At 35.9% G+C, this 24396-nt stretch overlaps 1 protein-coding gene across 2 annotated transcripts in view; it reads left to right on the forward strand.

Moving 5' to 3' along the window:
* The first annotated feature begins 7999 nt into the window (after positions 1–7999).
* The window catches only part of LOC113055460 (ephrin type-A receptor 8-like), a 64842-nt gene continuing 48445 nt past the window's right edge, over positions 8000–24396 (forward strand). For both annotated transcript variants that reach the window (XM_026221780.1, XM_026221781.1), the window contains exons 1-2: positions 8000–8271; positions 23860–23924. In XM_026221780.1, coding sequence (XP_026077565.1) covers positions 8184–8271; positions 23860–23924 — 153 coding nt within the window. In that variant the 5' untranslated portion in view covers positions 8000–8183. The remainder of the gene's footprint in view (positions 8272–23859; positions 23925–24396) is intronic.

Below are 24396 nucleotides of genomic sequence, written 5' to 3' on the forward strand. Positions count from 1 at the left end.
TGACGTGTGCTAACCACGCTGCCTGAGCGTCCATCAAGTGCACATGCACGTCAGTTCCCCAGCAGTGCTTCTCATGCTGCAGTATGTAGGGGTTGATTAAACACTTGGAGGCTGGTTAGTGCAGGCACATCAGGATGAGAGCGGACAGTTGGGTGCTTGAGGGATACGGCCAAAGAAAAGTTCATTGTAGTAGGTCAATGTTGCTAAAGTTGTCTACAACATTCCTGTGTGATATTTTTTATTCCAAAAATGAAAAAATGTAAATAAGAAATTAGATTCTCATTGAAGATTTTTTCTTTCTTTCTATTTAACACCTCACTGTAAAAAACATGCTGCCTTAAATTTTTAAGTACAATCAACTTAACTGTGAATGTCATTTAAACTTAAATTACATCATACTGACTTAAAAACACGAGTTCTTTAAAAGTTGAAAGTTGAACTTATTTGAATATATATATGAATATATCTTTTTTCTTTTTTTTTCGTGTGTGTGTAAAATATGACCTGGACATTCTTTTTTTTTTTTTTTTTTTTTTTGGAGATTACATCCGTATGTTCTGGGAAACGTCAATAGCCTTGTGAGGAAAGAGAGAAATTTGGGAGAGATGTTGTGGTGAAGGTTTCAGGCCCGTATGATCCATCGATGTGTGATCCCTTCCACTATCTCAGTTCTCCTCAGCTCCTCTTCACAGAAGCACACAGTGTTTCTTCCACAGAGCGAACTGTCGCGTTTAATTTTGATCATTCCTTAATGATGTCCCACTGACAGTTTTTAGAAAACAAAGAGCTGCAATCAGTAAGAAATGAAATACTCTTGATTTTAATGACAGGATTTGCCTTTGAGCAGAGAGACATATGGTTTAAACTGATTACAAGTTATATTGCATCATCGCTTGTTCTCTCTCTCCCGCTCTCTCTCTCTCTTTTTCTGAGAATACCTGTCATATATGCTTTCTTTATGTTCAGTCATTGAAATGGAACAAAATGGCTTTGTTTTTTGTTTTTCTTTGAATTAAAATCAGTCAGAACCTGAAATAATTATAAACCAGCATATGTGGAGATTTGAGCACATCTGTATTTTTGATAAAAAAAAAAAAAAAAGTTTCATTAGTTTCTGCAAAGTTGCTGAGAACTCAGAAATCATGCAGGTGATATTTAGCGTCAATGACTGCTCATCAAAGCAATAATAGTGTAGAAATATATGTATTTATATATCAAACAACCATTGAACACGTCCATAATGCAGGAAGCGCTAAAGCAGCTTTGATGTTGAAATGTAATCATGGGCTTTAATCATTTGATTGTTCGTGTGGCGTGTCTGAGTATTTAGGTAGCATCATTTGTGTGGGTGTTGCTCCACGTCTGGTGTAAAGCTCAGATGCCGGGCTGCTCTCGTCTCCTGAGGATTAGGAACTAAAGAGCGAAAGAAGCCTCTGCTGGTAAAACCTTAACGCTAGTGCGTCTAAAAGCACACTGCTGAGGAAATGAATTCATTTTAATCTGAACACTATCTGGATATTCTAGTGCTAAATGCATAAAGGAATGTAATAAAATAGAATATGAAATCAAGCCGTATGATTTAGTCACCCATCCTTAAAATGTTCTGCTCTATTTTGCGCACTGCAGAGACACAATAGAAGTTCTTGGCCCTAAAATAGGAAAATATATAGAGGAAAGAGCCTTAAACACTGCAAAAAGTATTGTTCCCTGCATTTTGGCCTGGAAGATAGTGTGTTATGTAATAATGTTGTTTTCTTTTTTTTTTCCCCTTTGTCATAATACATAGTTTTAAATGAACATACTGTATAATACTGTACAAAAGTTTGAGGTTGGTTAGATTTATGATCTCTTATGTCTCTTATGCTCACCGAGGCTGCATTTATTTGATCTAAAACAGTAATATTGTTTAAAATAACTGTTCTATTTGAATACATTTAAAAAATATAATTTATTCCTGTTATGTAAAGCTAATTAAATAATTATGTAAAGCTGAATTTTCAGCATGATTACTGTCTTCAGTGTTACAGGGTTCTTCAGAAACCATGCTAATATGCTGATTATCCAAAGCGACTTACAGTGCATTCAGGCTATCAATTTTTACCTATCATGTGTTCCCGGGGAATTGAACCCCCAACCTTGTGCTAGCTTGCTTGCTAACACAACGCTCTACCAGTTGAGCTACAGGAACACTATGGGCCCTATTTAAACGATCTGAAACGCAAGTGTCAAAGCGCGAAGCGCAAGTGAGTTTGTGGGTGGGTCTCGGCGCTGTTGCTATTTTCCCGGCGGGATAAATGGCTCTTGCGCCCGGCGCAAATCTAAAATGGGTGGGTCTGAAGTAGCTTCATTATTCATAGGTGTGGTTTGGGCGTAACGTGAAATAAACCAATCAGAGCGTCATCCAACATTCCCTTTAAAAGCAGGTGCGCAAGTTCCATTATGGATTGCTATTATTATGGCGTATTTACCAGGCGCACGCCAGGAGCGGTTCACAGCCGAGGAGACTGATGTTCTTGTAAAAGCAATGAAAGACAGAGAAATTGTGTTGTATGGGGATGGGAGAAACCCACCCAAAATAGCGTCGGTTAAACAGGCGTGGGAGGAAATAGCCACAACTGTTTCATCGATTTTTTTTCCTGGTTCTTGACGGACAAACCAATTTGTCAGATGTCCTTATATACATATATGTCTTGCCACTATTGGGCAAACAGGTCTGATCCTTAATTACTACAATTAGCCTGAATAATTTGTAAGCAAGATTTATGCCTATTTTTTCACATCTTCGTGGCACACCACAATGATTTCCGTCATCTCATGTGTTAATATTTTTTTAGTGTAACAATTTATGAATCTTAATAAAAATCTGTGTAGATTATATGAGCAAAGTGTATGCGCGTTGTGCACGCTATATACATTAAGGTCAAGCATGCGCCCTTAAAATAGCATAATGAACAGCGCGCAACGCGCCACTGACTTTAGACTAGGTTTTTTCTGGTCAGTGGCGCAATTGCTTAATGGAACAGCAAAATAGCACCAGGGATTGTTTGCGCCGGAACACGCCTCTTTTTTTGCGCTGATCCGCCCAGGGAGCGCAAGTTCATTCACTAGTTTAGCGACGTGCTTCTGTGGAGGGAAAAGCGCGCTTTGCGCGGGTGCAAAATAGGAATGACACATGCGTCGGTGTACAAAGTCAATTGCGCTGGGTGCAAGATAGGGCCCTATATATGACAATATATATATTATATACATTTTGCTAAATAACTATCTGACCAGTGCCGCTTATTGCACATTTACAGATGCTACCATCTAGTTTAAAGTTGATGTTTCACATTCTCAGAAATTTGTTTCTTGTTGCCAAGCAACGTGACACTTTTATAATATTTCTGGGAAGGTTTAATGTCTGCCAGGCATAGATCATTGAAGTCTGATCACTAAAAATGAACAGCAAACCACACCTGTAGCACAAATGTTGTGGTATGAGTTACACGTTGAAGTTTAATACTTGGAGTCAGATGTTTGTTCAAATCATTAAAGGAACAATTCAGCCAAAAAATGAATATTTACGCCATCTGAGATGTATATTTGGAGAAATGTAGCATTACATCACTTGTTCACTGATGGATCCTCTGTAGTGAATGGGTGCCGTCTATGTATCATAACTTTGAACGCTCCTCTTGTTTCAGGTGTGTTTTTGTTTATTTTGGTGACGTATAAATAAAGTCTTCCCATCTGCCTGCACTTGAGTCTTCACCTCTTGCGATCTGTGACACTACGTCCTTAATAACAGTGGATGAAAAGTTTAGAGCCCTACTGATGATTAAGGCTAGAGTGTGTCCACCTTTGTGTGTGGGTCCATGTACATGATGAATCGACAGGTAAAAAAAAGCCTCAAGTCCAAATATTCATTTATCACCAATTAACTGTTTGACAAACACTTCCTGCTTCGAGATCTGAATTTAAAAAAAATCTCAAACATGCTCCGAAGTCCCGATCTGAATCAACCGAGTCGCGAACAGGCTCCGAAGTGCCGATCTGAATCAACCGAGTCGCGAACATGCTCCGAAGTCCCGATCTGAATCAACCGAGTCGCGAACATGCTCCGAAGTCCCGATCTGAATCAACCGAGTGGCGAACAGGCTCCGAAGTGCCGATCTGAATCAACCGAGTCGCGAACATGCTCCGAAGTCCCGATCTGAATCAACCGAGTCGCGAACAGGCTCCGAAGTCCCGATCTGAATCAACCGAGTCGCGAACAGGCTCCGAAGTCCCGATCTGAATCAACCGAGTCGCGAACATGCTCCGAAGTGCCGATCTGAATCAACCGAGTCGCGAACATGCTCCGAAGTGCCGATCTGAATCAACCGAGTGGCGAACAGGCTCCGAAGTGCCGATCTGAATCAACCGAGTCGCGAACAGGCTCCGAAGTGCCGATCTGAATCAACCGAGTCGCGAACAGGCTCCGAAGTCCCGATCTGAATCAACCGAGTCGCGAACATGCTCCGAAGTGCCGATCTGAATCAACCGAGTCGCGAACAGGCTTCAAGGTCGCGATCTGAATCAACAGAGTCGCGAACAGGCTCCGAATTGCCGATCTGAAAACTTCGACCAAAGAATGTAAAAAATAATTCTATTTCTCTAATAACTCGTACTCTACAACCCTATGAAAGACTCAGATCAGGTATCTAAAAATAAATCTCTATAGTAAAAGAGAAATAATAAGAGGAGTGAAGTTTCCTACAGTTCTGCTGTGTTTGGTCCTCATGTGCATCTGACACTCCACGGCGCGTCTCCGCCCCTCACACGCGCGTTTACAGCGCTAAATTAATCATCTTTGTTAATTATTATACATTTACTTCATTGTCAGCTTCAAGTAGCCTACTTCATTTATTATTGTTCAATGAACTGTTTGAAACAAAAAAAGGTTGTATTTCAGTAATAATTCTAAATTATCAAAATAAAATATATAAAATAAATAATAAAAAAATATGATTTTCAGTTACAATAATTCTAATCCTAAATTTCGACATTAATAACTTACTTTTAGCAACATCAGATGCACGCGCTCACAAGATCTCCCAGTTCTTCTGTAGACTCGCACTAAACGGTTCATTTGAATCAGTGAATTCGCGATCCGATTTAAAAGTTTATTTTGAAAAGACTCAGTTCGGTCATGATGAATCAGACACCGCTTCTATGTGTCGGAGCACGTGATATATTATAGGGAGTAACGATATGTTTTATGAAATGTAGTGAAGTTAAAAGTACGATCTTATGCTTTGGAATGTAGTGAAGTAAAAGTAAAAGTTACTCAAAATAAAACTACTCCAGTAAAGTACAGATACTTAAAAAATGTACTTAAGTACAGTAACGAAGTAAAGCTACTCCGTTTCTGTCCACCACTGCGTCAGAATGAGATTCCAATCAGCTGTTAAAAATGACGAGTTTGTGTATTGTAAACATATTCACAAGATGATAATTATTGGACTGAAGTGATGTGGATTACTTGTGGATTATTTTGATGTTTTGGACTCTCATTCTGATGGCACCCATTCACTGCAAATGATCCATTGCTGAACAAGTGATGTAATGCTAAATTTCTCTAAACATGATTCCAGGAAGGAACAAACTCATCTACACCTTGGATGGCCCAAGGATGAGTATATTTTCTGCAAATGTTTATTTTTGAGTAAACTGTTGTTTTAATTTTAAGTATAATAATAACTGAGCAGTACTAGCATTTGAATAACATATAAGATCTAAATTGGGCTGGAGTTACAAACAGAGGCTCATAGACTCCTCTTCCTCACAAGAGGGACTGAACAGCGCTAGCTGTGACCAGCACAACATCTTCCCTGTGTTCTCAGCCTGAGCAGGAAAGACATTGGCAGGCGGGATGCAGACCCTCACTTTGGCTCCGAATCCCCCCAGTGTCTTTCCTTCTCTCTTCTGTCTGTTTCTCCTGCCCAGCTGCAGAGCCAGAGATGGAGCTGGACTGGTTTATGCTATCACTGCTTTACTTTAAACTTTTATTAATGACATTTGACAAACATTCTTCCATGTTATAATGCTTATTATAAAACAAATCATTCCAGTTATGGTTAGAAGTAATTCTACTAATTACATAATATGACTCTAAGGAATACTAGATTATATAATAACCATTGTCCAGGCAACAGACTTTTAAGTTTCATATCTCTCATGTAACTCATGCACTTTCTTTTTGCATAGTTTTGTAATTGAGCTACATTTGACAGTAGATTTCATTTACTGACATTAGTTAATTACATTTGTTAGTATGAAAGATACTAACTCAAAATGTATACATTCAAATCAAAATTTCTACAACATTACTTAATGTTCTGTAAACTAACACAAATTAACAATGAACAAATATATTTTTATTAACTAATATTAACAAAGATTAATACATGCCCTATGTAATGCATGCTCTAATTTTTAGTTCACGTTAGCCAATGCATTCAAGTATTACCAATTATTTCAATGCAAATCAGTATTTTTTTAGTTGTCAGGAGAATGTTTAAAAAAAAAAAAAAACTTAAAACAAATGACCACGATTATGCAAAATATCCCTTAAATATTCTTTATGATTATTAAAGGATCATTAATGCATATTCCAACACTTACAAAACCATGATTTCAGGGTTGTTACCAAATTTCTATATAAGCTGGTCACATAGAAACCCATAAAATTGTTTACATTTGAGAATTTATTTATATTGCAAATTGGCATAATGTGGACAAATATATTTTCCATGGCTAAAAGGTTTGTGTATTTCAGCAAAAAAATGAAATTGGTTATCGAAAACATGTTGATGCAGTTTTAGGCGAGGGATTCTAGCAGAAAAACAGTATTCTGTTGTGAGAAATGGAGATTTCTTTTATGGATTAAGTTGAATCAATGTCAGGAAAGCAAATAGTGACCCCAGTTTGGTCTGGGTCTGACTGAATCTGACTGAATCAGATATTGCCATGAGAAATGCTCTGAGAAGAGATGGAGCTGCACCGATATGCAGACATCATTTTATCTGCACCTGAAGCATTAAATCATAAAATACATCAAACGATGGTGACAGAGGTGGCCTCTTGTTCATAAATAATAACACGCTGATCTGAAATTGAATGTCCTACTTTTTTATCTGCTTAAATGAGAGAGGAAGGATATTTGATAAACATATCCGATGCACAGCATCAGTCTGAGATTATTAAAATTCATATAAAATTGTTGGTAATATTATGTTATTCAGTACTGTTGAGCATTATATAAATACAAAAGTACTGTATTTTGGGGAAAAAAATACTGTATTTTAAAACATGATGTCATAAAGGTAAAAAAAAAAAATATTCCCTCATGTTAAGGAAATAATTTTTTTGGCAACTTGACTTGACAATATACGCGCGCGTGTGTGTGAGTGTGTAATTTTTTATTATAATTTTATTACTAAATTTACATTTCTAAAATGCATTTAATTCTATAATTCTAAAATATTCATTTCTATATTATATTTTCAAACCAGTATAAAATGTTTTGTTTGGTAATCCCCTAAATTAATAATAAAAAAAATATAATAATTCAAGTCATACATATTTAATATGACTGAATAAACTCAGCACAAATCATTTTGTGTTCTCTTGTAATCTGATTGTTATATTTTCCTTAAAGAAAAATCTTTTCTTTGATGATTATATATCATTTTGACCATTATATAAAGAAGGAAATCAAAATTTGTTTTGAAAAAGCTGTTTTCCTTATTTTCTTTAAACAAAAGGATTTTAATATATGATAGCAAAAATGTACAAAAATAAATCAATAAACCAACAATAGTAATCAGTAAATATATGCATAGGAATGTGGCGGCAGATGAGACATAGGAGGTGTGCTGCATGTAAAACTAGGGATGTGCATATTCCATACACTGCATTCTGATTGGCTGCTCTTTGTAACATGCAGCGCTGGACACGCCCCCGTACTGCTCCTGGTGGTGTTGCATGTGCCCAAGTGCAGGCAGGCAGTTTTGAAAGCAGTTCCTGATAGAGACTACTGGTCTGATTCTACACTGGCAAAGAACGAGAGAGGGAGGGAGAGGGGAGAGCAAGCGAGAGAGAGACAGAGGGAGAGAGAGAGAGAGAGATTTCTCCCCGTGCACCGAGTCCACATTTGCACGATGGCATCAGATCCAGGGCTGCTGCCCCTCTTAGTGTGGACTATATCAATGCAGGTCCTGGGCTCCAGAGGAACGTCTAGTAATGAAGGTAAGTGTGTGTGTGTGTGTGCATCATATGGATGGGGATTTATGCTATCTTGCTTTCAGATGACAGATGATATATATATATATATATATATATATATATAAAGGGAGACCGGGTCTAGTTGTCACAAGGGGAAGTAGTAACAAGGTTCATATCTCGGTACCTATATGATTTTGAGTGTAAAGTTCCAATGTGTTTTATCTAGCAGGACGCCTTCAATTATAACAGGATATTTTTATCCTGTCCTCCAAACTAAAATTTCTTTATCATAATATTTTCATTCCAGCTGTTAGATAAACATATTAAAACAACAGTGACGCACATTTAAATAAAAGCCAGCTATATAATGTACATAGATTTGAATTATGTTTATCAGGACAAGGGTATTTTTAAGTATCTAACTGGGGCGTGTTGTCCCAAGTTGTTTAAATGTTGCAGTAGTTTAATATCTTTTTATGTTGCATTTTCTAGTTTTGCATTATTTGATTTGAATTCCACTGGAAAGCTTATAATAAGCTGTTTAAAGGCAGGTTTCCATTGTTACTCAGTCTACATAGCGTCACAACATGCCCCGCTATCAATAAAGGTCAATGTGTGTTCAGCGAACTGTATTTTTTCCTGTCCAATAATAATAATAATAATAATAATAAATTGACTTTAAAAAAATAAACCTGAGAAAAATTCACTGGAGTTAAAAGTGTGACAACTAGCCCCGGTCTCTTTTTAGTTATACTTGGCAATAAAGTATTTGTATGCATCGGTGCAAATGGCAGGAAAACTTTATTTGAGAGTGACATGCATGTGTGCATGTGCTAAAAAAACGATTATGCTTATAGAAAGTCCTTTTAAATCATACAATCCTATAGATGTATGTGAGGGCTGATCTGTTACGGTGAAAGAGGGACCACACTGCCTGGATCTGTCATTGAGACTGAACTGATCCTGTCACTTATTCTGTGTTCTGCTGGGCTCATCAGTGCGATAACACTACATGTGATTTTCCTAAGTGATATCATACAGTAATCCTATATATTTGAGCATTAAATTGCCAAGAACTGAACTGTTGAACTGAACTGGGGCATGTATTCTGTTTTTAATGATGTACAGCCCATCATATCTAACATCAGATTATCTTTTGAGTTGTTCTTTTACACACACACACACACACACACACACACACACACGCACACGCACACATGCTGTGCAATGTTGTCTTGTTAAGTTCGCAGTATCCTGTCTGCTCCGTCCGGCTGTGAGGTTGTTCCCTCATTATAACTGATTTTTCAAAATGAATAATCCTGCATTTGTGTAGAAAATCAAAGCTTTATTCATTTTCCACTAGACATTTTTTCCTTTTTTATTTTATTTGAGTAATTAACACATTATATGTATATTAACAAGCATCACAATATGCTAAACAAGTGTTGCCATCATTTCTCAGTCACAGTTCCTTTGACATCTTTTACGGTGTCCTGGTTTCATTGTAATACAACTACATGTGAATAATTGAATAATGGTTTTACAGTCTGATGATGTCAGCACATTATCTCATGCGTAATCAAAGGTATTTGTTCATAAAATGTGCATTTACCTTTTAGTGTGATTGGATAGCCACTAAAACATTCATTATCAATGTATTGACAGCATCATAATTACATGGATATATTTAATTAATATAATTTGTTATAAAATATACTATAACTGACAATATATTAAACACATCTGTATATTGAGATGTGTGTGTATATATGAATATAAACATATAATTACAAATATAATATAAATGCATCCTTTTAATTCTATTCCTTTTTCTTAATCTACTGTGAACATCTTTGAATCAGATTCATTGATATTTGGAGATTTTGTTAAAACAAATTCATCTTTCACTTTAAATTGATATTTCTATGAGTTTAGTAATGCATACATTTAAAAATAATGTTTAAATACACTATAATGCATACATTTAATAATAATAATAATAATAATAATAATAATAATAATAATAATAATAATACATACATAATACATTTAATAAAACAAGTATTTTAATTGCTGTCAGTAATTCTTTTTTAATTCTAATTAAATGTTTACATTTTTACATTTACATATTCTTGTTTATTCTGAAATATACATTTAAAAATGTAATAGAAATTAATACTGTTCTATTCTATGCCTGATTCAGATTCATAAACAGTTATTCATCTCTAAATTAGCATAACTAATACATAGGTTTTTTAGTTGCTGTCAGTAAGTCTTTCATTTTCTTGAAACATTTCATTTGTATAATTTATTATGAAATATAGTATGAATTAAAATATACAAATATATTGTAAATTCATACTATGAATTGAATCTTTTATTTTATTCTATTCTATTGTATAGTAGAAGACAATAAGAGACCTCAAATATCTGATTCATATTCATAAACATTTGTACATCTCTAAATTAGTTTAATTTATAGATAAAGTGTTTTTGTTGCTGTCAATAACAGCTGATATGTTCACAATAATCTCAATCTCAACCTGATCATAAAATATATCATAAAATAGATTTATTTAGTTTTTCAAAGAAATTACTATGGTTCAATAGCAGTCCACAGACTCCCAGCATTAGCGCCTAGCATTATTGGAAACCCAGGCTGTGGAATATTGCAATCGTCAGTGGTCAACCTCTGTTTTATTGTCATATCATATTTGTTTACTATGAGGACAGGAAGCAGTTGTGACCCTGTGACCTTATCCAGTCCCTGGATACGTGAGTTTTCCAGCCATAGCATGTTTTTGATCTCAGGGAGAGGGTTTGCGTGTGGCTGAGGCTGCAGCTGGACACGAATGTTTCGCTCAGACACACTAAGAGAACACACTGTGTGTGTGATGTTTCTGCCTCTCCAGTCACTGTCACAAACGGTTCAATACAGCGTAAAGACTGCTGAGGTGAGAGAAAGCAAGAAAGGCAGTCCGAAAAACACCCGAGACGAGAATTGTGGTGCCAAACAAGAGCTGAAGAACTGAAGGGAGGAGACCGGGGCTAGTTGTCACGCAGGGAAGTCGTCACAATGGCTTTATCTCAGAGATTTTGAGACAATCATTTTGAGCATAAATACGCGTCTTAGCTTGTAGTAAACTAGGTGAATATGTTCCAAATATATAATAGAATATCTAAAAGTTTTGTGTCTTTACAGAAACTGACTTTCAGAAATAAACCTTTCTTGAGAAATATTTACTGAAGTAAAAAGGGTGACAACTTGCCCTGGTCTTCCTTACGCAATATAAAACAAATAAACCTTTCAAATTCACCTTTAATTTAACACCTGATGCTTTCAAAGACTTCTCGGCAGAAATGTGGACTGAACGAGTTGCAGTGACAAAAGAAAACAAGGCACCTATTTTGAGCTCTTAAATGACGAGACGCGTGTTTGAAATTCAAAATAACTGTGTTGTTTAATGCTGTGCTGATCGGTGCATTACTGCTGATGCAGTGGCTGTTTTGTCAAATTGTTCCATTAACCTGCACAAAAGTCCTTTGAAAATCCCTGTCGAAAAGCATTTTTTACATGCCTTATAAAGTACTGGAGCTTTTGTGCAAGTGCAATATAAAGCTGGAGTCATTGTTCTCTGTTGTGATGATTGTTGTGCATATTCTGGTGTAAAAAATGCCAGAGACATATGTTTTGTCATGATGTTGACATAGAGTGTACTAATAGGGAGAAAGAGGGAGTGATTATGAAGACAGAGCACAATAATAACACATTTTTACATTTTATAAAAAACAAAAATATCATCAGACATAACTACAAATATAATGTATTTCGATAATTTTATGAAGGAACACATTGTGAAAGTTTACCATATTTGATTTGATTTTATTCTGAAGTGCATTAACAGATTTACTGAATTAATTCCACATTCATGCTGACTGGAGGACAAGTGCAAGGAAAAACATTAAGAGACAAAAAGTTATTTTAAGTGCCTTCTCATCTAGAGTTTTAGTTCTCCGCTGTGTAATTTTCTAGATTGGCCCTTAATCCAGAACATTGTTGGAATACTTATCAGCGGATCTGTGCAATCTATGTAAGAAATTAAATCAATTTTAGTCAGACAGTTTCTCAAAGACCCTTTGTACGGTGTTAAATCAATAAAATCTAGCTTGAAGAGTGATTCTTCTTTTCCCTGCATGATCGACACATTTCTGATGAGAAAAGATTAGCATGAATGTTGTTTTGTCAAATATTAATGCTGTGCTCTGCTCTGATGATTTTATTATGCAATTCATACAGTACACTGTAAATATGATTTTTAAAATGAGTGTTTTATTAGAAAATACTATTTCAGACTTTCTACTTCAAATTGGAATGTTTAATTTAATTGTTTACTGTTGTTTTCTCAGTGTATATGAGCTACTGTTTTATAATTTATACTCTAGAAATTAACTGAATTTAATTTAATATATTTCATCTATTTATGAACATAATATGAACATAACTAGATTCTATTTCATTTACATGTATTCATTGGCAGAAGCTTTACAAATGAGGACTATGACAATCGATTAATCATAAAGATGCAAGCTCGAGATGTTTTAGACGTTGATTGGATTAGCACATCATCGAGAGATACTATTATAGTTTCAATTAACATTTCAAATCTGTTTATAGTTTTTGTATTTTTTACATTATACTGCTTCCAATGGTTTTATTTAAAAAAACAATTAGTAATTGTTTAATTATGTCTGTATGTTTTTATTCAGTTTTTATGTTTTTTTAATTTCGGTTTTAGTTATATTAGTTCATCAAGTTAAACTAAATGTTGAAATGCTGTAGTAGCAGGTTTTTATTTTGTGTGTGTGTGTGTGTTTTTTAATGGTTTTAGTTAACTATAATAACTAAAGGGTTTAAAAACATAGCTGATGTGTTAAGTTTGTAGAATCTAAGAAGTTTGCAAAAAACAAACAAACAAACAAGCAAACAACAACAATAAACATTTAAAATATGTAGATATTGTGCTTTTTTCAACTTTAAAAACAAGTGTATAGTGCTTGTAGTTTTCTGGTTTTAGTATGATTGACTTAAGTAAAACATCTTAAAGTGCGTCGAATAAAACTGCTGATTCTTCAACATCCAACAGAACAATTCTACTTTATATTTTAAATTCTAGACACTTAAGTTTCTGCGTATAAGTTAAATCAATGCTTTGATGCCTCTAAAAAAGGGAAGAAAAGTGTCTGTTGAAGTGTGACAGTGGAAAAAAAACAAATCCCAAAGCAAATCCTTATATTCCCAACAAGGAAACAATAATTCCCGAATAAGACTGTCAAATCCGTTTCTTGTCTTTCTATCCATGTGGGATGCTGAGGAAAGAGATGGCGGTCATGCTCTGTAACTGGGGTCTCAGCATCACAGGGTTCATGCACGATTTCAGGTGGGTTACGCACAATTTCCCCCATGTGTCCTGCTGCTGTTTTGAGGCTTCGTATCGCCTTCCTTTTACAGGATGCATTTGCACTGATCTGTTTAGAGTAATTATTATTATTATTATTATTATTTTTACTGAGCGTCTTGTGTTGATAAAATGACAGGATACAGTATCTGAGTTGCATTGTGATTTCTGACATGTCCGTCCTCTTTGTGGAATAAAAAGCAGAGCCGAAACCTGCATGTGGCTCTCGGTGTCTGGGGAATCTGATTGATTGTGGTCCGTTTGTGACTTTGATAAGTGGGAATTCGGCAGTGGCTGAGAGACACTGGGCTTTTTTAAAGGGAGGCAGTGGTTTAGCATCTGACTGATAACACAAAAGGTTGTAGGTTCAGTTCCCAGAGGAGAACGAGAGGGACACTGAGTTCACACAGGGATTTACACAGCATATAATCATCTTACACAGCCTTGGTTTTTGTTGCTATTGCTTGCTAAAATATATAGGCTTCACTACCACTGCAAAGTTTGGGGACAGTCATTTTAACAAAGTGAATTAATACTTTTATTCAGTCTGTAATTCAAATACATGTTGTTCTTTTGTACTTTCTGTTCATCCAAAAATACTGGGAAAGTATCATGGTTTCTGCAAAAAACATGAAGCAGCACAACTGTTTTAACATTGATGATAATAATAATAAATGTTTCTTGAGCATTAAATCTACTTATTAGAATGATTTCTGAAGATCATGTGACACTGAAGACTGGAGGAATGATGCTGAAAATACAGCTTTGTAGCACAGGAATAAATTACATTTTACAATATATTATAATAGGAAACAATTATTTTAAATTGAAATAATATTTCAAAATATTACCATTTACTGTATTTTTGATCATATAAATGCAGCTTTAGTGAGTGCATTTAAGAAAAAATAAAAATAGTAATAATTCACCAACCCCAATCTTTTGAATAGAAGTGTACAATAAACATCCTTGATATATTAAGAAAAAGAAAACATAATGTATATTCTGTCTTCATAATTTGTAATCATATTATTTGGTTGAAGCTGAGCAATAAATCCAGTTAGTTAGTTAAGCGCCTAGACAATTATGTATTTCCTTAAAGTTCCATTCCAGGATCTAGCTTTGCTGAAATGTTTGTCTAAGACACAATGTTGTCTGTTCACCATCAGACAATACCCAATCTTTATCAGACAGCACGGTTGTCTGGGTTTGCAGCTGTAGTGTGTTTGCACTAGTGAACTTGTGTTACAAGGGCAATTTGGTGAGTTTAGGGCTTCAGACGGCTAAACAAGGAGAAGACTCTAGTTTGGAGACTTGATTCACAGATATAGTATGCATTATTTGGTCTTGCTGAATGTATGCTGCTTTTCTGTTCCCGACCTTTTATTTACATGATGTGTCTGTCCATGCAATTTGCTCTCTGCCAGCTGTAGTACCAGCCTGAATGAGACGAACAGACCTGATGCCTGACAGGGAGGAAAAAGCCACTTGATGTTGTTTTTCAGGAGGAACGAAAGGAGATAGATGGCGTTTCAGCATTGTGGAAAATGAGTTGCCCACAGCAGACATAAACAAATGCATGTGTTGAGCTTTATGGCAGTGCTTTTGGTGTGACGATCTACTGCTCCAGCCAGAGGCCTGTTTCTGTCACGCTGACCAGATGCAGCTCAGCGTCCCACCATGATGGAGAGCGGAGCAGAAAACCCAAACTCCACTGTGTGCTTGTGCCGCAGGAGCCCTCAAACACTGATCCTTCAGCCTGCAGAAACGCTTCCTCAGACTAGAGATGAAGGAACTAATCTGGTTTGAAATAATTGAACTTAGTCCCAAACATTTATTAAACGGGCAGTTGCCATTAATTGTGCCAGACCGAGATTAAGCTTTATCTGAACAGACACCTTTTCAAGTTTAGCTTTTTGCCAGAATTCCGCAGAATCTCATTGTCACACTTTTTGATAGATTTTTACAGTTAATTATCTTTTTTTTTTTTTTTTACATGACAAAATAGTTTGGCTTCAATAAATCATCAAATGATTTGTATGTGTACAAAGAGAATATTCTGCTACATTTTACTTTTAAAATTTTATTTTGACTCTTTTGAGTCCTTAATTCAAAAATTATTTTATAACTGTATGAAATCAACATGAATACATATATTTCTTCTGTGACATTTTTCATTTTCATTTCAATTTTTTATCCATTGAGGTGTTTATAAAAGATTTCATGATGCATAAAACAAGGTTTGAGTTTAAATATGGATTTATTGTGACATCAAGTCCTATTTAGTCTTTATTTGGGGGGCTCTTCAGGTGCTTACTGCTGTCTGAGATTAAATTGGGGAATATTTAGAGTCTAGAAGATTCTTTTGTGTTCCACCTCAAACGTCAAACAGTGTGATGCAGCGATCCTGAAACACTCTCTGATCCTCGCTGATGGATCTCCCTCTCTCTTTTCACAGTGGAAATGTATTTTAACCTCATAATCTGCACATAAATCAAAGGTTTAACCTAATTCAGTGATGGGGTGAACGTGGTGGAAGTCTACGGTGAGATCTCCACAACCAACACGCTCGCTGTAATATCGATGCTTCTCGCTCGCACATTCATCACATTAAAAACTGACAAATAAATTCATCATTTAAAGCAAGCACAGATGCTACCAAAGAAAGAAAAATTAATAAAGATTATTTGAAGGAGAGAAGAGCAGCAAACAGAACTCATTCGGAGGAAAAGATTTATTTAATATCTCTTTCCCCCCGTTGCATCATCAGCGTACAACAAGTTTTTTAGGCTACGGCCCATTATTGGAGAAATTATGTGAAGCTTGCGCTCTAAAGGTTTAATAGAGGTCTGAGCGAGGCTTGCTATTTTTTCACGTTAAATAATCATCTGTTTGCTTAAACAACACACTTTTCCCAGGCCACAGATTTGTGGAAAATCAAGTTATAGTTTGGTGATGAAAGAAATATTCTCTTTTTTTCCAAGCGTCGGGTTTTTGTGTCGTTATTTTTAGACGTTTTATTGAGAAGCGTAATGAAACAGCCCAGTGTCATATCAGAGGTCTTGAAATGCATTGGCCATTTTCAGTCGAGCGTGTCCTGTCATTTCACGGGGTACGGCTGAAATTGTCACAAGCAGACGTGCGGTTCTATCAGCGAGCGATCATTTAGTATTTGCTCTATTGTACTGAACTTATTTCCATTAAATGCTATCAGTGTGTATAGATTCACCTCAGTGCTTCTGATGAATGGCAGCTCAACACTAAAGGCTTTTATATGGATTAAAATATGTCTATCTATGACTGTCAAAAAAGACTTATCGTTGTTCATCTGAGAAAGACTCGTGTTGGGACTTATCCTGACATAATGCTATATGAGAAATCGTGCATTGCTGTGAAGGATTTACTGATTTAGTCAAATGATTTTGTCTGACATGTGAACACAAATCGGGCTTATTTTTGTCAAGCACTGGAGACTCAAAGAAATGAAAAAAAAAATAATAAATTAAGCAATGCAGACTTGGGACCCTTGCAGAGATGCAGCAGGCCCACACATAGCATAAAGTTGATCTTTCTCTGACTATGAGGTGTAGACAGACAGACACATTAATTACCAAAAAGCTTTGCGGGACGGAGTCAGCCCAAGAAGAGCGGGATGCTTGAATCTTTTTAAGGACGTTCAGGAGCCACTGGCCTAATAAAAGTATTTAGATTTTGGTTTAAAGTGTGCATTAACTAAAGTTTTGTGTTATTCAAGTATTATTTTTATCAGCTCATTAATTAATTAATTCTGGGAAATGCACAAATACCTTTTTATGATTCGTAAATGCTCCTAGTAGTTCACTTCTCAGCTATATTATTACATGTAATAAAAAAAAAAAATATATATATATATATATATATATATATATATATATATATATATATATAATATTTGTCAGAAAAAAATTATATTTACTTGTTCCTGTCTTCTATTATTTTTATTTTGTTAGATTTATTTTGATTTATTTTACTTAATTTTATTTTTATGTAAAAGAAACATGCCATTTATTTGATTATTATTATTATCATTATTTATGTTATGACATCCTACAGAATGTTTCTGTTAACATTGCTAATTTTATTTAATTAAAATGTAACTTTCTAAATAAAGTAGTGTGTTTATTATGGTATATGCAGTTTTTTTCTGGGGAATCAAATTAGGTATTGAGTAAATTTTACTGGCATTGATAAGAAATGTATAAAATAAATATTGTTATTATTATTAAAATTATGATTAATTTTTTTGGGACATTGTAGGCTAGGATTTTGTTTTATCCATTGGGATTTATTAGGTTGTGAAAAGTAAATTAAAAAAATTAGAACTGATTTTTTTTTCTTCCGAAATTAAACACAAATTGAACACTTCAATGGTTTGAAGCATTTAAACCCCTTTGAACACTAGTGAATATTAATTTCCTGGTTCATAACTGCTAGTAACTAACTCTTAACTAATACTAGCTGAGCTATGTTCCACATAGTAGTACTGCTGTGCTTTCCCAAAATAGCTTTGCAGGTCTTTCCATCCCACCAGCAAACAAGTGAGCAAACAGTCCCCAGGGACCGTACGGCTTTGACGCCGCGCGGCCGTTTGTGCCACCGCATCCTCCAGAGACCGACAGAGGCTTGTGTTCCTGTATCTTCAGGTCTCAGCTCACCTCGAGCTGAGGAGAACACAGAGCACTGGCATAAACCAATCCGTCCGACAGATAGTCTCCCGAAATAATTGAAGAGTGAGGAGAACAGACAGACCCGTGTCGTATATAGGGAAATGTATCTCTGTTTCTGAACACCATCAACAATTTATTACAGCTCACTGAAGTAGTCTTGCAGCTAAAAGCAGACGGATGTTTGACGCTGGCAGAAAGTGGCAATCTAATGACCGTTTTCTACAAGCGTGATGTGTTTTCAGCGGAGGGACTCTCCGGGGCCTTGAGGATAGATCATGAAATGAGTCCTCAAGGATTTCTTCACTTCAGACGATAAGCTGAAACAGAATCTTGTTTTAAACGACTCCCCGCAGCAGCTTTCTCTCCGTCGAGCGCGAGGGTGTTTAGATGTCCTACCTTTGTTGTTTTCCTTGTGAAGTGTTGAAAGGATGTGTCATTTCAAACAGAACGAGGTGGCCAGTTTTCTGCCTGAGAAACAAAAGCACCGGCACACAGTCGCTGTGTGAAATCTGAAGTCAATGTAATTATAATAGAAAACAATATTTGTCAGACGGACAATTGAACAAAGACTCTAATAATCAAATAAACACAAAAAAGCACGACAGCCCCTTGCGGACGACTGGTCCTGGTCCTCTCTCGTCCTTCACTGTCGTCGCTCCTCTTTTGTATCCTACCAATCTCCTCCGTTGTACTCGAGACCGGTGAGTGTCGCAGGTGTCATTCATTTCCAATCACTGGCTGAGTGATTATTATAAACATTATTTTGAAAACACATTATTGTCTGGTTAGTAAAAGATTTACATTTTTAGCCCAAAATGGATTGTGCTTAATTGTTCAGAGACTATGATGTGCATCTTCTTCACCATCATTTCTCTGTCAGTGACCCCGAGTGTTCAGCCCACAGCCAGCCCCCATCAGTCATCAGGTCTAATAGACGCCTCTGCCTGAAAAAACAGATGAACTGAAAAATTGAGAACACTTTTTGGAGTGTAAAAGAAAAAGATGGAAAAGTTAACCACAGCCTGCGGGACGTCTCCGTTTGTGAATGAGCACAACTGTAAACTTAATTCACAACAGGTCTCTGACTTTTCTGTTTTTGATGGATAGACTCCTTAAAATGATATTTTCTGAAGGGGCAAAAGATTAAAAATTGTTTTAAAAAGTGTACACCTAATTTAAAACAGAGAGATGCTTTGGTTGAGGAAAGGCATTCGTCACCGCTGACAGGCATCTCTGTGTGTAATTGTGACATGGGCTTCTGAAATTGGCTGTAGTAAACAGCAGGATGTTGATATTAGTATTGGTGAAGCTATCAAGGTGCTCTAAAATACCTATATAAATCACTTTACCCTTGTATGCGGTGATACATCTGTCAGTATGTGAACAAATACATGGGTGTACTTATTGACTGATGGCACTACAAAAACACAAATACAAGTACATTTCACTTTCTTGTTTCGCTTTCATGATTATTTGTCAGTAAAAGTCCGTCGGATGACACGTAACACAATTAGGTCTGTGTATAATAAATCACAAAGACTATTTAGATATGTCGTCTGCATGTTCTGCGTGTCTCTATGAGAATGAATGGCGTGGTTTCTTCTGCTACACGCTTGATACCTGTGATACTTCATCCCCAGAGCTGCTTCGATAGTCACTTCATTTTACCATTTCACTTGACCAAAACGGTTGTCATATCATTATACTCAGAAACTTAAAGGTCTTCACAGCAGCCTGTCCAAATAAAACCTCACTCCCACTAAATGGATTTGACACTGGTCAAGCCTATCCAATAGGCACAGACTGGGAGTGGCCTAGGACGACAAAGTGCATTATGGGTGTTGGAGTTTTGCTACCTTATATATTCGTGATTGTTTGAGCAATAGAATGTTCAATAGAACAGCAATTATTTGTTAAATAATAAGTCTAAATTAATTAAAAGTAGCATTTTAAGATACAAAATAATCTATAATGTAGTTCCTTTTTGGAATCTGAATATGTAATCCAGATGACATGTAATCAATCAGTTATTACCCAGCACTGTGTGTTTGTGTGTGTATGTATGTATGTATATATATATATATATATATATATATATATATATATATATATATATATATATATATATATATGTGTGTGTGTGTGTGTGTATGTATATATATATATAAGATTATTTATTTTTAATAAAATATGATTTTTATATTATTGTCCCTTGATGCAACGTCATCACAACATAACAAGGATTTATGCTGATCTTGTCCTACTTTATAAATCCCACTTTGCCTAGTGTATTTCAACACTTTAATGGAGACTCTGTATATTTATACAGTATGTATATTTAGAATATTTAAACCAAATTGTCAAAATGAACCAGATTTTCTATCTCTGACGAGAGTGTGTTTGATTATTGTGTTAGATTGCTCAGCTGTAAAGCTCTGTGCATAATGCATTTTGACAAAATAATGTTAGGTTTTGTCACGCTGCATTGCTACACAAACACACACACACACACACACACACACACACACACACACACACACACACACACACACACACACACACACACAGAAGCTTGTCGTCCTTAGTTTTAAATCTGTGACAAAAAGCCCCAGAATGTACAATGGTTAACTTGCACAGTGTCATTGGCAGTGCACTTCCAGTGTGTGAAACATGTTGACATGCAGATGCTAGTGCTTATGTCCTGAAGTGTGTACTTGGCAATGCTATTTTGGAAGCAGCTGTGCTACTGTCACACTGCGGATAAATGTTAAGGTAGTAACAGCGCTACTTTTAGTTAGTACTGCTTTGTAATAAGCAGCCAAAGAACGATAGGGAAGAAAACCAAGAAGGAGAGAGTGAGAGAGGCCATCTGTTCCTACTTTCTGACCCAGTGCCCTCATCAGAAACAGTCTTTCCAAATTAGAAGTCCAATCGCCAAGTGCACTAATACTGCTGATTACAGCGTGTGAGCGAGGGACGGAGAGATCAGAGAGAGTTAAAATAAAGTTCTCAAGTAGAAAATTACCAAAGTGATGACATTTAAAAGAAACTGAAAAAAAAGGCACAGACAATCTGTTAAAGAACAGAATCAGAGAGTTCCTCTAGAGTAATGTACTGAATTTACCTGTAAAATACAAGAGGAGCTCACCTGGGGTCTGATGTTCGGGTGGTTCTTCTGTAAGTATGGCCAGTTAAATGGATAGGCCACCCAAAAATGAGTGCACCCATCATTTACTCCCTCTCATGTCATTCCATGGATTTCCTGTTTAAACCTTTATTAGAATATTGGTAAACAAACCATTTCGGGTTACATTAACTCCCATAATATTCTTTTCCATGGACATCAATGGGAATCGAAACCATTTGGTTACCAGTGTTTTATTTTACTTTACTACTCCTGTGGCCAAGTAATGAATAAAGACCTTCTGTATGATATTTGCCAGTGGAAGTATGTTGTTGAATTTTCTGCGCATTGAGCTGTGGTCTAAATTTCAGAAACTATCAAAACATTTGCACTCAAATAAAAATCAATCTGTTACAGTATGTACATCCAGCATGGCAAGATGACCGACACTGCGGTAGTCAAACAGATCACTGATCTGTGGAAATGTCTCGTGACAGCTGTCAGGATGGATTTGATATCATACAGTAGTCCTGTACTCAAGCAGGTGTTCTGTACTGTGAAGGTTTAACATTAAACATAAAAAAAACAAGGTGTCAGTTAGGGCTGAACCTGTATGTGACCTCCACGGCATTGTTAAAAATACTGCACCACTTTGGATGAGCAACGTAATGAGGGGAACGCGAAGGTATCGGCAAGCTTCATTTGTTGTTTTGTGGCACCTATGGGACGCTGAAGCTGGTTTGTGTTATCTGTTAGCGCACTACCCGACACACGTCCATGTGGCAGCTGGCATTTTTCCAAATTGGAGGTGACTCTTTGTTTACCCATTTCCAACTAGTTGGGTGCACACTGAATGTAAAGCAGCATTCATGCTCTCTGAGCTTATGGAGGGTAAATTGGGACGGGTGAGCGTCTCACACACAGATGGGCACATCAGTCACAGTTTCCCGCGTCAAGTGTCCCGCCGGCAGCTCAGGGCCAGATGCACATCACCTCTCATGTTCCCCAGACGGATGGGAGCAGGAAGATACAGTTTACACTGTTTAGCTGTGAAAGAAATCTAGCATGATTTAGCCCTCGGCTGCAGTCACAAAGAAAAAAATGCTTGTTCTGTGGTGACCTTGATTTGTACCGAAAACAGGCTATAGGTGTCTGCTCATCAATAAAGCCTTGGGATAGCCCACTGCATATGCCAATGATACTGCTCTACATACTTCATCATGCTACATTTGGGACCTAATGTAAACTACACTACAACAAATCATTATATTTGTCTGATGTTAGCCCTTTTGTACAGTTTTTTAAAGCAGAAATCGAATAGAAAATACATATATATATATATATATATATATATATATATATATATATATATATATATATATATATATATATATATATATATATATATATATATATATACAAACACACAATGAATAATTATAATTATAAAATTGTATTATAATAAATATACAGCAGCTGTTTTCTATAAAATCATATAGTTATAGTTAATTAATAATAATAATAATAATAATAATAATAATAATGATAATAACAATAGTGGTTTTCTTAAATTCATATATATATATATATATATAGAGAGAGAGAGAGAGAGAGAGAGAGAGAGAGAGAGAGAGAGAGAGAGAGAGAACATGACGTACTTTATAAAGAAAACACATTTATAGTGTTCATCTAAAAGTCATTTGTTACAGTTATTTTTAAAAGTCATTTGTTAACAGCTGAAGGGCCAGAAGGCAAAGAAAATGGCAGGGACAGTATTTCCAATTTTCAAAAAAATAAGTATTAAAAATAGTACAATGAACAATTACAGTAATGGTAATTAACCACATCGAATGTCAGAACAATTGATTATTATTATTATTATTATTATTTTAATGATAAAAAATAAAAATAAATAAATAAATAAAAGAAAACAGTCCATCTTCTGTGTTTCTTATTCAGTAGACCTTGTGTTTACCTTTGGGTTAAACTGTCATATTGATCCAGCCGTTGGGGGTTCAGACAAACATTTAGGAAGATATTTGTAATGACTCTTCAGCCTTGAGAGGATGATACCAGTGACCCTTTTTGTCCTGTCCCAGACACGTTATATTATTGTCATTAGACAGTCTGCTTAAAGGTCATGTGACAAGGTCAAAGGTAAGTAAAAGCAGTTTGTTTGAAATAGAAATGTATCCATATAAAGAGAAGATATTGATGCAGTCTCTCAAAATATGCTCAGACGTGCATCAGCTCGTGTCCTTGCAGTAATTATGAAGAAAAGTTATTTTGAAAGCTGCTGTAACATGCTTTTATGTTCAATTTGCAGTGAATCTCCTGGACACGACCAAAATATCGGGAGACTGGGGCTGGCTCACATATCCTTCACACGGGGTAAGAAGTGTCTGCTCTTTCATTACTATTTGTGGGTTGTGTAATTTGAAGGTGTTTTCTAATTGAAGTGCATAGATGCAGCAGTACTAACTGTCATTTATACACTGACATTCTGAAGAGTGTAAACATTGTAGCTTTATGGCGCCTTCAAAATATGTTTTATTTTGTTTGTTCGTCTGTTTGAACTGAGTTTGGCAGATGAAATGTTTGCAGATCGTATTAGGAATCAGTGATTGTTCTTGCAGATCCACTGAATGACAATAGTGAATGAACTTGCTCCTCCAGCTTAAGCCAGCTGGCTTTAGATTGGCATTGTCTAGTCATTTTCACTCGTTTACCCTCACCAGTTTCTTGCTGGCACTAACCCTACATTCTGTTGCACGATCGCACTGTTTCTAGTTTTATGAAGAGTAGGCTATGTTATCAAAGCTGTCTTATTGGCAGTGTTAGAGCCAGTGGCACAGAAATTACA

Source organism: Carassius auratus, chromosome 36 (genome assembly GCF_003368295.1).
Source record: "Carassius auratus strain Wakin chromosome 36, ASM336829v1, whole genome shotgun sequence".
Lineage (NCBI taxonomy): Eukaryota > Metazoa > Chordata > Actinopteri > Cypriniformes > Cyprinidae > Carassius > Carassius auratus.